The 19,858-nt window shown below is 40.4% G+C and overlaps 2 protein-coding genes across 2 annotated transcripts; both read left to right on the forward strand.

The window, feature by feature from the left end:
- The first annotated feature begins 519 nt into the window (after positions 1–519).
- Positions 520–15,238, forward strand: LOC127009988 (CCAAT/enhancer-binding protein zeta-like). Its single transcript, XM_050883686.1, has 17 exons — positions 520–651; positions 2,674–2,847; positions 3,242–3,353; positions 3,704–3,895; positions 4,393–4,589; positions 5,085–5,320; positions 5,855–5,993; positions 6,582–6,787; positions 7,549–7,696; positions 8,376–8,990; positions 9,544–9,703; positions 10,852–10,984; positions 11,666–11,886; positions 12,410–12,616; positions 12,908–12,963; positions 13,599–13,785; positions 14,919–15,238. The coding sequence occupies exons 1-17, from the start codon at positions 601–603 to the stop codon at positions 15,191–15,193; spliced, it is 3,309 nt and encodes a 1,102-aa protein (XP_050739643.1). The 5' UTR covers positions 520–600; the 3' UTR covers positions 15,194–15,238.
- A 1,570-nt stretch (positions 15,239–16,808) lies between these two features.
- Positions 16,809–19,652, forward strand: LOC127009990 (ankyrin repeat domain-containing protein 49-like). The gene is made up of 3 exons (XM_050883689.1): positions 16,809–17,084; positions 17,868–18,028; positions 18,608–19,652. Exons 1-3 carry the CDS (start codon positions 16,895–16,897, stop codon positions 18,953–18,955), a joined length of 699 nt encoding a protein of 232 aa, XP_050739646.1. The 5' UTR covers positions 16,809–16,894; the 3' UTR covers positions 18,956–19,652.
- Positions 19,653–19,858: the final 206 nt, after the last annotated feature.

Consider the following 19,858-nt stretch of genomic DNA (forward strand, 5'->3'; position numbering starts at 1 on the left):
TTTATAGAGATAAGAATGTCAAATAGACTTACACTCTACAACATTATGTCCTTGAGTGACCTGCCATAGCCTGTTATATACCGTCCACAGGGTATAAGTGATGTTCATTAATCATAACCTTGTACCTGCCATAATTAAAGAGTACCCAAAGTTTGCTGCCAGGTGGTAATTTAGGTAATTGCATGTGTACCCACTCAGGAATATTATCAGTCTTTACATTCTAATTCCTTTTTCAGTTAACTAACCTCAACATGCGTTTTTATTTTTGTACGATGGAGATTTTTATTTTTATTTTTTGTTTGTCTGCAAGATCTGCCATTCCCCTTTGTTGTATTTTACGACAATAAATAATTCAATTTAATTCAGTTGTCAAACCAGAAATTACTGAACTGAACTAAAACCAATATCCAGAAAAACATCAAGAATATAAAATAATTAGGTTTTAAAGGATTATACGATTTAATGAAGCATACATAACCAATAAAATGAGTAAAATAGAAAATATGCAGCCCGTTACCCCCTTTGTTTACGTGCCCTGACATGTGCTCTGAGGCCCCATTGCTCTGCGTGTTATAATAAATCATCAATAATATTCTCCCTATGGCCGTGAGCACCATGCCGAAGGGGAAGAAGCGTGACAGGGGGCCAAAGGTATGATGTCCCCTTGTTTAAATAGAAATAAGAGGTGCAGAAGGGCTATTTTGTGTATTATTTTTTCTCCCACATGTTTTGACGGAGTAACAGGTATTGGTCATTTGGTGTATATAAAGGACTAGATAGGCAAGGTAATAGGGTAAATACAACATAAATACAAAGAAATACAGGAAAGGATACCATGTTGAAGGGGAAGAAGCGTGACAGGGGCCAAAGGTATGATGTCCCCTTGTTTAAATAGAAATAAGAGGTGCAGAAGGGCTATTTTGTGTATTATTTTTTCTCCCACATGTTTTGACGGTAACAGGTTTTGGTCATTTGGTGTATATAAAGGGCTAGAGAGGCAAGGTAATAGGGTAAATACAACATAAATACAAAGAAATACAGGAAAGGATACCATGCCGAAGGGGAAGAAGCGTGACAGGGGGCCAAAGGTATGTTGTCCCCTTGTTTAAATAGAAAAGAAAGAGCAGAAGGGCTATTTTTCCTTATTTTTCATGTATTATTTTCCTTGCACATGATTTAGCTTAAGTAACAGGTATTGGTCATTCGGTGTGTATAAAGGGATAGATAGGCAAGGTAATAGGGTAAATACAAATAAATACAGGAAAGGATACCATTTTGAAGGGGAAGAAGTGTGACAGGGGGCCAAAGGTATGATGTCCCCTTGTTTAAGTAGAAAAAAGAGGTGCAGAAGGGCTATTTTGTGTATTATTTTTTCTCCCACATGTTTTGACGGAGTAACAGGTTTTGGTCATTTGGTGTATATAAAGGGATAGATAGGCAAGGTAATACGATAAATACAACATAAATACAAAGAAATACAGGAAAGGATACCATTTTGAAGGGGAAGAAGCGTGACAGGGGGCAAAAGGTATGTTGTCCCCTTGTTTAAACAGGAAAGAAAGAGCAGAAGGGCTATTTTTCCTTATTTTTCATGTATTATTTTCCTCGCACATGATTTAGCTTAAGTAACAGGTTTTTGTCATTCTGTGTATATAAAGGAATAGATAGGCAAGGTAATACGATAACTACAAAGAAATACAGGAAAGGATACCATGTTGAAGGGGAAGAAGCGTGACAGGGGGCCAAAGGTATGATGTCCCCTTGTTTAAATAGGAAGAAGAGGTGCAGAAGGGCTATTTTGTGTATTATTTTTTCTCCCACATGTTTTGACGGAGTAACAGGTTTTGGTCATTTGGTGTATATAAAGGGATGATTAAGCATTGATAATAGACTAGATACAGCATAAATACAAGGAAATAACATGTCTTAGTCACTCAGGGCCTATGAAAGGATAAGTTTAAACGAGATGACATAATAAATACAACAGATAGACAAATAATTAAGGGAACAAATATACAAATTATCAATCTTATGTATTTCAGTTGCATGGGAGGTTGAAATTTACTTCTTGCCAGCTTCTCGTGATAAATATTCAGAATCACTCCTAACTCTCTGGTGGCTGATAAATTTTAATATGATAGACTATTTTGATTGTAATTGATATTGCGAGGTCGTGTTGGATTGCATGGCAGGACATGGGTTATTAGTGGCTTGCTCTGTCTTCTTGAAATGGGTGTAATTATAAATATTTTTTTTTTTTTTTTTTTTTTGCCTATGCCTATATATGCGGTTGGTTTTTTTTTTGGGTGGGGGGCCTGATGGTTTCTTCAAGGGTCCTGATGGTGGGATGTTCGTTCCTCTGGCATAGGCAGGGCGATATAGTTACCATCTTCTGCATTTGCATTTGCCCTCGCTGCCTCGAGCTCATCTCTCTAATTCTAGAGTCTAGGTCTTGAGGATAGGTGGTCTTCGGACAGTGGGTAGTAGTTTTAGGCTGAAAAAAAGCAAAAATCCATGGCAGCTGGCAGGCGGGAGATCCTCCTGACTCCTCGGTGAACTCTGTCTGACTGTCCTGCCAGCCACATTCCACCACGCCCCCACCCTCATCTCCATTAATTTATATATATTTACTCCTCTCCATTAATTTATATGTATTTCTCTTTTCTCCATTAGCCCAAGAAGCCACCACCACCTGTCGCCTCTACCCCTGCCCCTGCCCCTGCCCCCGCCCCTGTCATGCCCTCCGCCACAATCAAGATGGAGACGGTGGACCTGTCGCCGCTGTGGAAGGAGTACAAGCCACACTCCACGCTGCTCTTCGAGGCCGGCACTGCTTGGCACACTCTGGTAAGGCACTGAGTCAAGAGGATATACTGGCAGATATTGTTTGGATTGGTATTATTTGAGTTGGTTATTTATTCACGTGTTTGATAATGAGATTTTTTTTAATGGTGTCTTGATAATGGTTTTTTTTTTTTTTTTTTTTTTTTTTTTTTTTTGAGGGAGAAATTTTATAGTTATTAGGAAACTATTTGAGGGGGAAATTCTTTAGTTATTAGCATAGTTATCAGCCAACTAGGTAACAATGTATTTTCTAGGAACTTACTTATAATAATTCTAATAATTATTTTGGTGGAAATCTCAGTGTTTTTAATTTATTTATTTATTTTTTACTTATTGTGTAATTTTCCCCATAGGAACCATTTTCCAGAGTCAGCCATTAACTCCCATCTTTCCCCAGGTACCCGAGGAGACCCCAGGGAAGATAGACCCCACCTCCCCATCTACCCGGGCCAGTTTGAAGGAGCTGGCCGCCAAGATATTGCAGCAGGAAGTACAGAATTATGACAAGGGTGAGGCTTAATCGAGATACTAAATAATAAAATGATAATAAAGGGCCAACATAGATGAAGTAAATTGATAAATAAGACAAAAAGATAGTAATAAAAGAGCAAAACCACCAGTAATGATTTCTTGTGAATACTAAAAACTATACTATTAGTCCGATTGTTAATTGATGGAAAGACGAAGAGAGAGAGAGAGAGAGAGAGAGAGAGAGAGACAGACAGACAGATAGACAGGATACTGATTACCCCTGCAACCTCACCTTACCCAACCCCATACACCCCTTTCCACTACCTAACCTAAACAAACCCCCTACACTCACCCCATATAACCTCCCCCTTCACCCCACACCCCACAGCTGAGGCATCGGGGGTCAAGGGGCGAGACATCAAATTCCGCAAGACAGTGTTCACCCATGGCACATCGCGCGACAAGGTGGCGGCACACACGCTCAGGTGCATGGAGGCGCCCGTGCACTCGCTGAGCAACCTGCGCGCTCTCATTGCCATGGTGACGCCCAAAGCCAAGGGGACGTTCGAGGAGATCTTGTGTGAGTATGGGGTGGTGAGCTTTGTGTTTATTCGGTTATTTATTTATTTATTTATTGCCATTGTTTATTTTCATAGTAAGGGAAGACTAAGGGTAAGAATAAAGGAAAGAAAGACAGTCCTGAAAAAACACAGAGGCCAGTTTTGTTGGTATATATTTTATTGTTTTTTTAAAATTTTTTTATTTGTTGTAATTTATTTCTTTATTCACTAGATTCATATACTTTTTAATTATTGATTAATTTTTCTTCACACTTGTTTACTTATTTTTTTATTTGTTTTATTTCTTTACTTATTTTGTATTCATTTATTTCTTATTTTATTTTTTGGGGAGTTTTCCTTCTTTTCCTTGCAGTATTATTATTATTATGTTGGTTAGCCCTCCTTTACTGTCCCTTTCTTTCTCTCTCTCCCTCCTTGTTCTCCCTTCCTAACCCTCCAACCATCTATTCTCCCTCCCTCTGTTCCCATCCCTAACCCTCCTTCCTCTCCCCCACAGCCTCCCTCACCGAGCTCTTCACCTCCGCCTTCCTCCCCAACGGACGCGTGGCACAGCGGTTTGAGAGCCACCGCTGCGTCGCGCTGGGCCCCCTGCTGGCCAAGGGGCGGGACAAGGCAGAGAGGGTGCTGGCTCTGTGGCACTTTGAGGACCAGCTGGCAGCCATATACCACCACCTAGTACACCAGCTGGCACAGGTAGGAAAGGAGTGTGATTGAAGGAGTGAGACGGGGCAGGATATTGTAAGTACTTATATTTTTTTTTACTTCTATTATATATATATTTTTTACTTATGTTTTACTCGTATTATTTATTTCTACATTTTTTACTTCCATGTTACAGTTTTATTTTTCCTCTATATTTTTATTCCTGTTGATTTTCATATTATGTTCACAGTTTTACACAATTTTTACTTCTATTTAATATTTTTTTATTTTACAATTTTTAATTTTAGACTTTGCCCACTTTTTTTTACTTTATTTTACACAATTTTTGCTTCTATTTTACATTGTTTTACTTTTAGTTTCACCTTCTATTCAATTTTTCTTTCTCTTTACTCAAATTTCTATTCTACAATATATTTTCTTCTATTCTTCACTTATTTTTCTTTCTAATTTACACAACTTTTCTCTACCTCGATCTGTGTCCTTACCTTTAATTAAAAACTCACCTCCTGCCCCTTTCTCCACCAGGTGTGCAAGGAGGAGGTGGAGCACAACAAAATGAGGGCAATCAAAGCACTCGTGGAGCTCCTCAAACACAACCCCAGACAGAACGCTCCGCAGATCCTCCAGGTGACGGCCAACAAGCTGGGCGACCCCGCACGCAAGGTTGCCGCCCACACCATGTACTGCCTGCGTACCCTCCTGCAGCGCGCCCCACGCCTCAAGTCACAGGTCCTGGCCGAGGTGGAGGTGATGCTGTACAGGTGAGGGGGGTGAGGGGTATGGGGTTGGGGTTGGGTTCGGAGATTTCAATATTTTTTATTATTTATATTTTGAGATGATTTTTTTTTAGTTTTGTTTGTTTTTGATTGAGTTGATTTATTTTTGAGCTTGGTTTGTTTTTAGTTGTTTTTTAATATATTATGACGTTTATTATCATTTTGTCTTGATTTTTGTTTGTTTATCAGTTTATCTTGAATTTTGTTTGTTTTGTGTGTTGCATTGTTTCTTTATTAGTGTATCTCAATTTTTTTTATTTGTTGAAATTTGTTTTGTTTTGTTTAGCTGTTAGTTTTAACCTTGTTTCAATCAGTTTTCGATAGGTTCCAATACATCATAAAGAAGATTTAAGGTTTATAAGTTGGGTTTGATTCCTTTTATTTGTTTCCAAGAGGTTTTAGTTGGCGTAAGAATCTTTGGGTTGGTTAAAGTTAAGTTGGGAAAAGTTTTATTACAATCGTCAAATATTTTCGCATTTTATACATTTTCACTCCGCACTCCGTCCCCCTTTCTGCCAGGCCCAACGTGAGCACCAAGGCACAGTACTATGGGCTGTGTTTCCTCAAGGACATGATCTTCCGCAAGGGCCAAGACCAGAAGGTGGCGGCCGAGCTGGTCAAGCTGTACTTCGGGTTCTTCAAGGCCTGCACTAAGAAGGTGGGTGCAGGGAGGAGGAGAGGAGGAGGAAGGGAAGGAGGAGGAAAAGGAGATGGCATTGGGATGGGGGTGGGGAAAAGGGTTGTTGGTGTGTGTATGTGTGTGTGTTTTCATATTTTTTAATCTTGTATTTTTTGTGTATTATTTTTATTTTATTTCCTTACCTATTTTTTTTATGTATTTGTTCTTATCTATATTCTTTTTCTTCTACTATCCACCATTTTATCCTTTTCCTTCCTCATTCCCTCCTTCTGTGCACCCTTCTCTTCCTTCCTTCCTTCCTTTCTTTTCCCTTCCCTTCCTTTCCTTTCTTTTCCCTTCCCTTCCTCTCTTTCTTTTCTCCTGTCACACAACATCCCCTTCCTTCCTCTCTTCCTCTCTTATCCACTCTCTTCTCCTTTCCTCTCCTCCTTCTCCTTCTTTTCACCTCCTCCTCTCATTCTTCCACTCTTCTTTCCTCTCCCTCTCCCCTTATCCTCTTCTCTACCTTTCCTCTCTTCCTCTTCTACTTCTTTCCTCTCCTTCCCATCCTTACCAACTCCTCTTCTTGTTCCTCCCATCCTCATCCACATCCTCTCCTCCGCTCAGGGTGAAGTGGACACGAGGCTCATGTCGGCACTTTTACGAGGCCTGAACCGAGCCTTCCCTTACTCCGGCCTGGCGGGGGAGGCACTGGAGGAGCAGCTTGGCACTCTCTACAAGCTGTGCCACATGGTCACCTTCAACACCGCAACACAGGCCCTCCAGCTGGTGTTCCAAGTCCTCAGCAACACACAGGGACAACTCTCGGATAGGTGGGTTGTGTTGTGTGTGTGTGTGTGTGTGTGTGTGTGTGTGTGTGTGTGTGTGTGTGTGTTAACTGTTTTTGTCTTCTACTTCTACTGTCTTCCTTCTTCTTCTCTTCCTCCTCCTCCTCCTCCTTTTCCTCCTTAATTTTTGTTTTTCTTTTTATATTCTTTCTTCTTGTTTACTAATTCTCCTTTTTCTCTTTTCTTTTCTTCCTTTTCTCCTCCTCCTCCTTTTCCTCCTTAATTTTTGTTTTTCTTTTTATATTCTTTCTTGTTTACTAATTCTCCTTTTTCTCTTTTCTTTTCTTCCTTTTCTTCTCCTCCTCCTCCTTTTCCTCCCTGATTTTTGTTTTTCTTTTTATATTCTTGTTTACTAATTCTCCTTTTTTCTCCTTTCTTCCTTTTTTTTTTTGTGTGTATTTTCTCTTTCTCTTTTTTCTCTTCTTTCTGGTCCTTCTCTTCCTTTCATTAACTGTTGTCTTTCTTTTTATTTTCTTTCTTCTTTTTCACCTAGTCTTCCTTTTCTTCCTCCTCCTCCTTTTTACTTTTTCATTGAGGCCACTAATATTTTCCCCCTCTTTTTCTTCCTCCTTTTCCACCTCCTCTTCCTCCTTCATTTCTCCTTTTATTTCACTGCTAGTTCTATTTCTCTTTTTTTCTCCTCATTTTTCTTCTTTTCTATTATTTTTTGTCCTCTCTACTTCCTCCTCCTCATCATTATCCTCCTCATCATCATCATCATTCTAATCACCTTCTCCTCCTCACAGGTTCTTCCAGGTGCTGTACAGGTGTATGCTGGACCCCTCGTTTGGCTCGTCCACAGGTACGACAGCCTACCTTAACCTGGTGTACAAGGCCCTTAGCAACGACACCTCGGACCCTCGCACCCTGGCCTTCTGCAAGCGACTCCTGCAGGTAATATAGAAATAGTTGGTAGTTGTTTTTATTTTATTTCTTTGTCTCCCTTTCTTCCTTGCTTTCCTTTCTCTTGTCCTTTTTTCTCCTCCTGCAAACCTTTCTTTTCCACACTTTCTTTTCCTCTTCTTTGTTTATCCTTCCATTTTCTTTTTCTGTCTTTTCTCCTCCCTCTTCTTTCTTTCCTTTGTTTCCTTTTCTTTCCTTTCCCTTTCTCTGTCTCCCTCTTTCCTCCTCCTCCACTTGCATACCCTCCCTTCCTTCCTTCCTTCCTTCCTTCCTTTCTTAATTCCTTTCCTCCTATATTTTCTGTCTTTCCTTCTTTCCTTCCTTAATTTCTTAGTGTCTCTGCTTTTGTTTACCTATTTCTAATGCGTACCTTTAGATTTATATTAATCAGTGTACTATTTTCTATTCTTTACTTGTTACCATATGCATACCTGTCCTGCTAATGACTCCAGGTAAAGTTGTAAAATAGAGTCAATTAACCTGTTTCCTCATACCTGTGTTTACTCGTATTTGTTAGTTCACTTCAGTATCTTCATTATCATATCACCAACTTACCTGTTTCACTTTTATACCTATATTCGTTAGTTTGGTTCCATTCCTTACCTGTTATTTATTTGTGGTGTTCCATGTACCTGTGACTTACCTGTTCCCTGTGTCCCTTGTACCCCAGGTGAGCCAGTACCTGGGGCCCAACATTGTGTGCGGCATTGTGTACCTGATCTCGGAGGTGGTCAAGGAGCGGCCGTCCCTCCAGCGCTCCCTTGCGGCCCTCCTGCGCTCACCCTCCAGCGCCGAGGATGAGGACGACCTTGAGGTGTACCCTGACGCTGAGGATGTGGAGGTGGAGAAGGAGGAGGAGGAGGAGGAAGACGAGGATGAGAAGTATGAAGATGTGGAGGAGGATGAAGAAGAGGAGGATATAGAGATGATAAGTGATGTGAAAGAAGAGGAAGAAGAAGAGGAGGGGGAGAAGAAGGTGAAAGAAGAAGAGGAAGATGACGAGAGTATTGATGAAGATGATGATGACGACGAAATACAAGAAATAAAAGAGGAAAAAGAAGATAGTGAAGAATATAAGAAAATAATGGAAAAACTCACCTCCACCTCCACCACTGACACCAAACCACCTCCCAACACCACCTCCTCCTGGCACCACCTCTACAACCCATGGGGGGGCGAGGGGGGGGCGCTGCGGCAGGGGCGGGGGGAGTACGACCCCCTCCACAGGAATCCGCTCTTCTGTGGGGCCCAGTTCTCCTCTCTCTGGGAATTGGGGTACCTCAAGGTGGGTAGTGGGTGCCCTTTGTGTTGTTGTTGTTATTGGTGGTAGTAGTAGTAGTAGTAGAAGTAGAAGTAGAAGTGGTAGTTTTTTGTTGTTTATTTATTTGGTTTGGTTTGGTTTTGCTCTTTCACATTCTGTTTTTATATTTTTTTTGTTTTGTTTTTTGTTTTTATTTTTTTGGGTAACTTGTTTTTATTTATTAGCTGGGAATTTATTTTTTATTTTTTATTATTTTTACATAGTACTTATTTTTTATTCCTTTTTATCTTCCCTCTCACTTTTTTTGTAACCTTTTCATACATATATTTTTATTTGTTTTCTTTTTTTTTTTAGCTTATCTTTTTTTTTTGCTTCTATTGGCTGGCTTTTCCGGATCTTTATTTTCGTTTTAGATTTTACCGTCATTGTTAATATATTTCAGCCTGTTAAGTAATCCTCCTTTTTTTGTGATATTTTTGTGGCTTTTCCAGTTTTTTATTTAATTCTAGACTGAAAATGTTATCTTTAGCTTTACACCATTTTATCCCATTGTTTACATCCATCCCCCATCCGCCAGGCCCACTACCATCCGTCGGTCTCCGTGTTCGCTGGGAAGGTGTTGGATGGTCAGCCGGTAGAATACTCCGGCGACCCACTCCAGGACTTCACCCTCATCCGCTTCCTCGACCGATTCGTCTACCGTAATCCGAAGAAGATGAGCGGAGCGGGGAAGGACAGTAAGTGGAGGGTGGATGACAATGGATGGATGAGGAAGTGGATGGGTGGATAAGCCAAAAGGGAGAATGTGGAAGAGAGGGAGGGAGAAGAGAAGGGAAACATGAAGAGGAATAGGGAAGGAAGGAAGGGAAGAGGGAGAGAATGGAATGTCAGCCAGAAAAGTGGTTTTACTTATTTATTTATTTATTTATTTATTTTTTTTTTTTTACAGCAAAGGACACAACTCAAGGGCAAAAAAAAAAGGAAAATAATGAAAAAAAAAAATTAATACAATAGTTCTTTTATATCTGAACGTAATACATTCCAGAAAGCTGTTTGAACATCCATTTGTTTGTATAATGAATCAGTTTTCCCATAGCAAATAATGTAAATTGAATCAATCCATTCATAGCCCCAAAAAAGTACCCATTGCGTATTAGAAAAATAGTGAAAATATTGATCATTTAACCAGTCCGCTGCGATTGACATGGATTTTGTCTTCACTGGTAGCCTGGTAACATACACTCCCAGGTCTTTCTCTGCCTCTGTGGTGGATAGTGGAGTGTTTCCCATGTGGTATTGGTGTGCTGGGTATCCCTTCACTGGTAGCCTGGTAACATACACTCCCAGGTCTTTCTCTGCCTCTGTGGTGGATAGTGGAGTGTTTCCCATGTGGTTTGGTGTGCTGGATATCCCTTCACTGGTAGCCTGGTAACATAAACTCCCAGGTCTTTCTCTGCCTCTGTGGTGGATAGTGGAGTGTTTCCCATGTGATATTGGTGTGTTGGGTATCCCTTCACTGGTAGCCTGGTAACATACACTCCCAGGTCTTTCTCTGCCTCTGTGGTGGATAGTGGAGTGTTTCCCATGTGGTATTGGTGTGCTGGATATCCCCTCCCAAGGTGCAGGACTTAACATTTTTCTTCATTGAATTGTAGCGACCACTTTTTTGTTCCATTCCTGTAGCTTGGTGATGTCTTCTTGTAGGAAATCCGCAGCCAAGAGGTTAAACTTTGATAATAATAATTCCATGCCTAAAGTTATAAATATAAGTCTATAATCCCAACTCCATCTTCCACAAACTGTTATAGCTAGTCCCCTACCATTTTTCTCTCCTTAACTGCCCCCCCTTCACCCTCACCCCCTCACCCCACCATCTCCCCCCCAGGCGCCGGTAGTCACGTGCTAGGGCGGCGCAGTCAGTACACGCCCAAGGGAGTCCGAGGGATTGCCGTCAACACAGAGGAGTTCTCGGCCCTTGAACCCAACCAGGTGCCCGAAGATGAGGTGTTCTTCCACAGGTGAGTACGGAGGAGGAGAGGATGGTAGTCGTAAATAGTTTTTGTATGTTAAAATTTCCAAGGTATGTTTTTTTTTTTTTTTTTTTTTCTTTGCATTTTTTTTTTTTTTTTCATTCATTCATTGTGATTGATTTTAACTTAGCAGCTGTTATTCATTTCTTTACTCCCTTTCACATACTCGTAACTCATCCATCCGCTCTTCCTCATGTCCATCCTCCCATCCGCTCTCCTCTATCAACTCTCCCTTCCATCCATCAACTATCCATTTCCTTCCACCCTTCCATCTACTCTTCCTTTCTCCAACTCTCCCTGCCATTAACTATCAATTTCCTTCCACCCTTCCATCAACTCTCCCTTCCTTCCACTCTCCCTTCCATCCGCTCTCCCCTATCAACTCTCCCTTCCTCCCACTCTCCCTTCCATCCACTCTCCCTTCCATCCACTCTCCCTTCCATCAACTCTCCCTTTCCTTTCACCTTTCCATCCACTCTCCCTTTTCTTCCACCATCTTTCCCTTACTAACTCTCCCTTCCACCTAACCTATCCATCACTTTCATCCACTCACTCTCCCTTACACCCCATCCACTCATCCACCCATCTACTTCTGTCAGTTCACCCACTCCCTTATGCCCACTCATCCACCCTCCACCCTCCCTCTCATCCACCCTCATCCACCCACAGATACTTCACCCAGTTCAAGGCAGGGATGAAGAAGGGAGCAGATGACAAGGGTGACGAGAGCGAGAGTGATGAGTCCGTGGCAGATGAGGAGTTTGAGGCGTTCCTGAGCAAGAAGGAAGGAGGAGGAGGAAGAGAGGAAGAGGAGGAGGAGGAGATGGATGTGGAGGTGGATGAGGATATGGATTTTGCTGCTGGAGTGAAGGTGAAGAGTGGAAAAAAAGGTGAGTTGTTATTATTATTATTATTATTATTATTATTATTATTATTATTGTTGTTGTTGTTGATGTTATTGTTGTTTTTCTTTTTCTTTTCTTTCTTTTTTATTTCCTTTATATTTTCCATTTTATTATTTTTTATTGTTTTTTGTGATTTTTATTATTTTTTATTTGTCATTTTATTGATTGTTAATTTATGTCTTATTTTATTTGTTTTCTCTTCTTGTTTTCCATATTATTATTATCATTTCTTTTTCTTCTTCTTTTTCTTTTCTTTTTCTTCTAATTCCTCTTCTGCATTTTCTTCTTCCTTTTCTTTTTTTTTCTTCCTCTTATTATCTTCTTTTTCTTCTAATTCCTCTTCTTCATTTTCTTTTTTCTTCTTTTTCTTATTATTATTATTATTATGGTAGTAGTAGTAGTAGTAGTAGTAGTAGTAGTAGTAGTAGTAGTAGTAGTAGTAGTAGTAGTAGTAGTAGTAGTAGTAAATATAATCCTCTAATCTTCACTATCTTTTCACTATCATCAGGGAAAGGCAAAAGTGATGAAGAAGGTATTGAAGATGATGATGATGATGGTGACGACTTTGAAGAAGCGTTTGGAAGCGATGGCGATGATGAAGGGGAAGAATATGATGATGGTGAAGATGGAGATGGTGGTGATGATGGTGGTGGTGGTGGTGAAGATGATGATGATGATGACCTGGGCTTTGACGAGGAGGCTGTGGCATTTTCAGGTAAGATAAAGGAAGGTGAGGAGAAGGAGGAGGAGGAGGAAGGGGAGAAGAAGAAGGAGAGGGAGAAGGAGGAGGAGGAGAGAAGAGAGAGAAGAAAAATGAGGAAGAGAAGAAGAAGAAGAAGAAGAATGAGGAGGAGGAGCTTATAGAAAAATGTGAGAGAGAGAGAGAGAGCGAGAGAGAGAGAGAGAGAGAGAGAGAGAGAATTACCACAAGAATCAACATTTTTTTCCGACATTTCTTGCATTATACATATTTATTTATTTTTTCATTCAACTTATTCCTTTGCAGATGACGATTTTGATGACGAACCACCAAAGAAGAAGGTGAAAGGCAAAATAACGCTGGTAAGTAGAAGAAGATAGATGTTTAGTTATTCACATTCTTAGGGAGGGAACATCTGTTTACTTTCTACCACTTTTGGAGTTAAATACTTATGCTGGCTACTTCTTTCTCTACTATGTCATAACTTTTTTCATTTGTGTGTAGAAAGAGTGTAATTAAGGGTATGGAAGGGAGAGGAGAAGGAGGAGGAGGGTTAGATGGAAGAGATGAAGGGTTAGGAAAGGAGAGGAGAAGAAGGAGGAGGGTTAGATGGAAGAGATGAAGGGTTAGGAAAGGAGAGGAGAAGAAGGAGGAGGGTTAGATGGAAGAGATGAAGGGTTAGGAAAGGAGAGGAGAAGAAGGAGGGTTAGATGGAAGAGATGAAGGGTTAGGAAAGGAGAGGAGAAGAAGGAGGAGGGTTAGGAAAGGAGAGGAGGATGAGGATGAGGTGGAAAAGGTTAAAGAAAAAAAATGAGGAGTAACTATTTCAACTTGTCCTTAGGTAAAATTTCTGAGCACAGGTGACGAAGGGGAAAAAGAAGGAGAAAATGTGGCAAAACTAGATGACGGGAGAACGAATCAATCCCAGGAGGAGGAGGAGAATAAAAAAAATAAAAAACCACACATCCTACATAATCTCCGTTCTTCTCTCTTCCAGGTTACGGGTGAAGGGAAGAAGAAGAAGAAGCGGTGGGTGGGTGGCGATGATGGCGAGGGTGACGGTGAGGGGCTGTCGTCTATGTTCGCCAGCGCTGAGAGCTTCGCACACCTGCTGGAGGACAATGAGGCAGGGGCCGAGCCTGGCAGCGGCACATCACAGGCGCTGGCCAATAGGGACAGGGCGCGTGAGTCTTGTTGTTGTTGTTGTTTTGGGGGTATTGTTTTTTTTGGGGGGGGGAGTATTGTTATATATTTATTTTTATTGATATTCTTTTGTTTTTATGATTTGTATGTTTTGTTTAACCTCTTCATATATACATATTCCTTACTATTCCTAATATTATCATTTTCTTCTTCTTCCTTTTGTTTTTGTTCTACTGATTTATTGATTGACTTATTTATTCAGTTATTCAGTTATTTTCCGTACCTATTGATTCCATTTTTTCATTCATTCATTCTTTTCTTCATTATGTCTTTCCATCTTTTCATTCATTACTTATTTATCTGTCTTCTATAACTTTTTTTCAATCCTTCATTTCTTTCAGTCACTAATCTCTTCTTTCCTTTCCTTCCTTCTCTTTTTTGTTTTTTTATCAATTCTTTCTTTATTCCTTTCTTTTCCTTCACTCATTAATTCTTTCTTCCTTCCTTCCTTCTTCCTTCCTTCTTGGCTCCTTCTTGGTTCCTTCCTTCCTTCTTCCTTCCTTCTTGGCTCCTTGATTCCTTTCTTCCTTCTTCTTTCCTTCTTGGTTCCTTCCTTCCTTCTTCTTTCCTTCTTGGTTCCTTCCTTCCTTCTTCCTTCCTTCTTAGTTCCTTCCTTCTTCCTTCCTTCTTGGTTCCTTTCTTTCTTTCTTCCTCTCCTTTCTTTCACTCATTTGCTCTTTCTTGGTTCCTTCCTTCTCTTTTTCCTTCTCTCATTCATTCCTTCTTTATTCCTCTCCTTTCTTTCACTTATTAATTCTTTCTTGGTTCTGTCTCATCCTATCCTTTCTTACATTCTTTCCTCTATTCCTTCAATCATTTATTCATTCATCGATTCATTTATTTCTCCATTCCTTTCTCTCATTTATACATTTATTCATCCATCCTTTCCTTCTATCATTCACTAATCCCTTCTTCCTTCCCTTCCTTCTTTTCATTCTTTCAACCATTCTTTCTTTCTTCATTCATTCATTTATATTTTCCTTTCCCAATCTTCCTATCATTCACTAATCCCTTCTTTCTTTCCTTCCTTCTTTCATTCAACCATTCCTTCCTTTCTTTATTTATTTATTCAATCATTTCTATTTTCCTTTACCAATCCGTTTCTCTCTTCCAGACGCCAAACAGCTGACATGGGAGGTGGAGAGAGACAGGAAGATGAAGGGAGAGAACTGGAAGAACAAGAAGATGGGGCAGAGGAAGGGGAAGGGAGGGATGGGGATGAAGAAGAAGGGAGGAGGAGGAGGAGGAGCTGGGCTGAAGAAGAAGGGAGGAGGAGGAATGGGAATGAAGAGGAAAGGAGGAGGAGGAGGAGGAGGAGGAGGAGGGTTTAAAGGATCAAAGGGAGGGTTGAAAAAAGGGGGGAATAAAAAGATGAAGGGTAGAAAATAAAATTGTGTTTGTTATTTTTTTAAGTAGTAAAGTTATGGAATTGTTCATTGATGTTTTATTGATGTCATTTTGCTTTATTGATTGTAACTAAAGATTTGTGACTTTATTATTGTATTTTGTTATTTTATTTATTTTATTTTGGGTGAAGAGTGATGTTTTTTTTTTAAGGGAGAAAACAGGAATATAGAAAGGAGTGGATAGATAATTAAAGAGAGAAAGGGAGAAAAGAAGGAATTGGGGATTAAAGAAAAGAATAAAGGGGAGAAAGAAAGAAATTAAAGAGAAAAAAGGGAGAGGGAAAGAAAGATACTAAAGAAGGAATGGATTAAAGAAAGAAAAAAAGGAAGGAAAGAATTAAGGGAGAATGAAAAATAAATTAAAGAAGGAAGGGATTAAAGAGAGGAAATAAATAAATCAGAGAAGGAAGGGATTAAAGAAAGAAAGAAAAAGGGGAAGGAAAGAAAAATGATCAATGAAAGAATGAATGAAAAATTAAGAGGGTAACCTACGTATTATATAATTTGCACATTATTATTATTATTTTTTCATAGTGTATTAGTCAATTAACCTCCCTTCAACTAAGAAAAGAATGAATGAATTAATTAGAAAAAAATATTAGTGTATAAAGGGAAGCAATGGAGGGATAAGGAGGCAAAGAAAATTGATAAAATGAGGAACATGTATGAATGAATGAAGAAGAGAAAAAGAAAAATAGGAGAAAGAAAGAAAGAGTTAATGAATGAAAGAAAGAAGAATGATTTATTGATAGTTTATTGTTACAAGTAAACAATAAAGGATCGAGGAAGGAAAGTAATTAAGCTGGAAAGGAAAAAAAGAACGAAATTATAGACGAAAAAGAAAGAGAGGAAGAAGACAGACAGACAGACAGAGAGAAAGAAAGAAGAAAAGATTGATTGATAGTTTATCGTTACAAGTAAACAATTAAAGGATCGAGGAAGGAAAGTAATTAAGCTGGAAAGGAAGAAAAGAACGAAATTATAGACGAAAAAGAAAGAGAGGAAGAAGACAGACAGATCGACAGAGAGAAAGAAAGAAGAAAAGATTGATTGATAGTTTATTGTTATAAGTAAACAATTTAATAAAGGATCGAGGAAGGAAAGTAATTAAGCTGGAAAGGAAAAAAATTTAAAGAACGAAATTATAGTAATATATAAAAAAGAAAGAGAGGAAGAAGACAGACAGATCGACAGAGAGAAAGAAAGAAGAAAAGATTGATTGATTGATAGTTTATTGTTACAAGCAAACAACAAAGGAGAAGGGAGGAGGAAGAACACAGACAGACAAAGAGAAAGAAAGAGAAGAAGACAGACAGACAGAAGAAAAGAAAGAAGAAAAGAAAGAGAGGATCGAAGAAGACAGACAGACAGAAAGAAAGAAAGGACAGATTTAAAAGGAAGAATAGACAGACAGACAGACAGAGAGAAAGAAAAAAAGAAAGAAGGAAGAATAGACAGACATAAGAAAAGAAGACAGATAAAGAAAGAAGGAAAGAAACAAAGAAGAATAAAACTCTGAAAACTGGCAACTCGCGGAAGCCAAGAAACCGACAACAAACAGACAGACAGACAGACACACAGACACACAGCCCGTGAGTATACCAGCCCAGCCCCTGACAGCCCCTTGACAGCCCCCCATGACCCCCGGAGGCAGGTGAGGCGACCCCCGCAGCCCCCAGGAGCCATGAGTGAGCCGCAGGAGGTGGAGGCGGGGCCGCAGGAGGAGGAGGAGGAGGGTGAGGAAGAGGAAGAGGAGGAGCATGGTGAGGGTGAGGAAGATGAGTCCCTGGAGCCCCCCCCTGACGCCCCCCCCGCCTGGACCTCAGGGTGGGACGACGACTCCAACGACGTGGACCCCGACCCCGACCCCCACGGTGCGTGCCCCGCACCCCTGTGTGGCCCCCTGCTCCACCGCCGCCTCGTAGCCAGCCCCTCCACCTGATCCTCCACCCTTTTTTTCCCACGTGTCCCCCAGTGTGTGCCTTCCACTTTGCTCCACCTTGGCCTGCCTCAGTCTCCTCCACCTGCTGTGTGCCCCTCACTGTGCCTTGTCCACTGTCTGTGTCTGTCTGTCTCAGCGCCGCCACACTTCACACTCTGACACTATTTTTCCAATAGATCTTTCTGTACCATTCACCTTGGTACACAATCATTTCCTGTGGGAATGGCTAAATGGGGGGTCAAAGGGGCCAAAGCCCCTCTTAGGAGATAATGATAGATTTGGGTCATTTAAAAGAAGGGGGGCAAAGCCCCCTTTAGTTAGATGATGTTAAATTTGATTGCATTTGTAAGTTTAATTATTTTTCATACATAAATACTTGTGATAAGCTTTGCAATGCAATATTTCCAATAACCATAACCTTCCACTTTCTCTGCCAGTAAAGAATTGTTTTAATATCGTGCCCATATCTTGCATCTTACCCTACAAGCCACTCTTTCGTTCTTATACATGTCTGCTACTAACCAGTAAATGTCGTAACTGCCTTAGCTGAGACGGGTCTCTTTGTCTCCAGTCTTAGTCTCGCCCCTTCTCCTTCTGTCTCACCCTCTCACTCTTAGCTCATGCACTCCCACTGCCTCACCATCTCACTGTGTCTCCCTCCCTCTCTCTGATGCTCCCCCCCTCACACACACTAACTCCTGCGGTCACCTTCCAGCCACACCGGAGCGTGAGATCTTGTGGGCCTGCGAACATGGCCATCAGAGTGTTGTAGAGAGGATCCTTGAGCAGCACCCCGAGGCGGTGGGGGCCCAGGACAGCGACGGCTACACGCCCCTGCACCGCGCAGCATACAGCGACTTCCCAGAGATTGTCAAGGTAAGGAGCTTTTGTGCTTGTTTCTTTATCTGTTTATTCATGCATTCATTTATTGATTAGCCATTCCTTCCTACTATTAGTTTTATCTATCAATTTATTCTTTCATCCTATTTATTTGTTCCATTTATTTTTGTTATCTATTTAATTTATTCTATTCATTTATTTATCATTTTTGCTATTTTTCCATCATTATTTGTAAAATTTTGTTTACTTCTCTTTGGTATACCTCAATGTTGGATTTATTCACCATATTTGTTTACCTGTTTCTACATTTATTTATTTTCTCATTGATAAATTAATTCTATTTAAATGTTATTGTCTTGATCAATTTCTACTTTTCTCATCATTCATTTTTTTCTCAATGATAGCCAAATTCACTTATTTATTTATCTGTTTTTTCATTCATCCATTAGACCATTCATTCATTTATTCTTTCATCTATTCACTTTATCACTTTCCTTTAATTCCCTATTTTTTCAGAGCTTCACTTTATTTACATACTCATATCTCGTTCTCTCTTCATCCAGTCATTCATCTATTCACTTTATCAGTTTCCCTCAGTCTCCCCTCCCTCCACAGCTTCTCCTGGGCGCTGGAGCTTCAGTGTCCGCCAGAACCGCCGACGGCTGGCTGCCCCTCCACTCCGCCTGCCGCTGGAACCACCACACCTGTGCACTGATCCTCCTCGACGCCGGGAGTGACATAAACGCAGCAACTAACAGCGGACAGACACCCCTCCACCTCGCTGCCGTCAACCCCCAGGCAAAGGAGACGCTGCAGCTCCTCCTGAAGAGCCGTGATATTAAACCGACGCTCACCAATAGCAACGGGGAGACGGCCAAGGACATATCAGTGCGCAGCGGACCCTTTGCGTACTTGTTTGAGGTCACGGATCCTGTTTTGAACGTTCTTGAGGATCCGGAGTAGTGGCTAAGTGACCTGGTGTTGACCTCTGACCTAACCTGACCTGACCTCATTCCACACTATATTGAATTTTTACCAGGAGAGCTTTTAGTTAGCTCCTATAATTTTTTTTCTTCTTTTTTTTATCTTCATTCCATTTAAGTCATTTTTGTTTTATTTGTTTTTTGGGTAATAGTTTTGTAGGTGTTATATATATCTTCAACCTCTATAATCTTCACTTCTTCATTTCTTTCTTCATCTTTTTTGTTTATTTATTTATTTATTCTTTAAAGGGGGAAGGAGGTGAAGGCTGTGACGATTCCATTTCATTCTGCCATTCCTTTATACTTTTTGTCCGTGCCTGCGATGGTGTAGTGGAGCCTTTTAAAATGGGTGGAAAGGTGTAGATTGCTGGGTGTAGGAGTTGTTAGGGAATGTAGAAAGACTTGGGTATGTGTATGAGTTTTATGAGTGGGTGTAAGGGTATTTAACTGGGTGTAGGTGACAAGCAGTGGGTGTAGGGGTTGTGTTAGGGAGTGTAGGAGGCAAGGAGTGGGTGTAAGAAGAGATAGGTGGGTGTGGGAGGCTTATGAGTGGGTGTAAGGGTATTTAACTGGGTGTAGGTGACAAGCAGTGGGTGTAGAATGTGAAAAACTGGGTGTAAGTGAAGTTAGGTGGGTAGAAAAGGTGTGTGAAGGAGTGTGAGTTAATATATCAACAATGAAAACAAAAACAAGTCAACAAACAGCTAGAAGATAAAGATATATATAAGAAAACACATAGGAAAAAAAATCTCTATCCATCTCTAAGCAATAACAGGAAACATTAACACCGAGAAAACAAAACAAAAAACACAAACAAAGGAAAAGATTAGTCGACAAACAGTTGAAGATAAAGATTTATATAAGAAAACACATAGGAAAAAAA

The sequence above is a fragment of the Eriocheir sinensis genome, chromosome 42 (genome assembly GCF_024679095.1).
Source record: "Eriocheir sinensis breed Jianghai 21 chromosome 42, ASM2467909v1, whole genome shotgun sequence".
NCBI lineage: Eukaryota > Metazoa > Arthropoda > Malacostraca > Decapoda > Varunidae > Eriocheir > Eriocheir sinensis.

Coding starts and splice junctions, on each gene's coding strand:
- LOC127009988 (XM_050883686.1), top strand. CDS start 601: ATGGCCGTGAGCACCATGCCGAAGGGGAAGAAGCGTGACAGGGGGCCA. Junction 7,697..8,375: donor TCTGCAAGCGACTCCTGCAG/GTAATATAGAAA, acceptor CTTGTACCCCAG/GTGAGCCAGTACCTGGGGCC. Junction 9,704..10,851: donor GAGCGGAGCGGGGAAGGACA/GTAAGTGGAGGG, acceptor TCTCCCCCCCAG/GCGCCGGTAGTCACGTGCTA.
- LOC127009990 (XM_050883689.1), top strand. CDS start 16,895: ATGAGTGAGCCGCAGGAGGTGGAGGCGGGGCCGCAGGAGGAGGAGGAG. Junction 17,085..17,867: donor CCCCGACCCCGACCCCCACG/GTGCGTGCCCCG, acceptor GTCACCTTCCAG/CCACACCGGAGCGTGAGATC. Junction 18,029..18,607: donor ACTTCCCAGAGATTGTCAAG/GTAAGGAGCTTT, acceptor CTCCCTCCACAG/CTTCTCCTGGGCGCTGGAGC.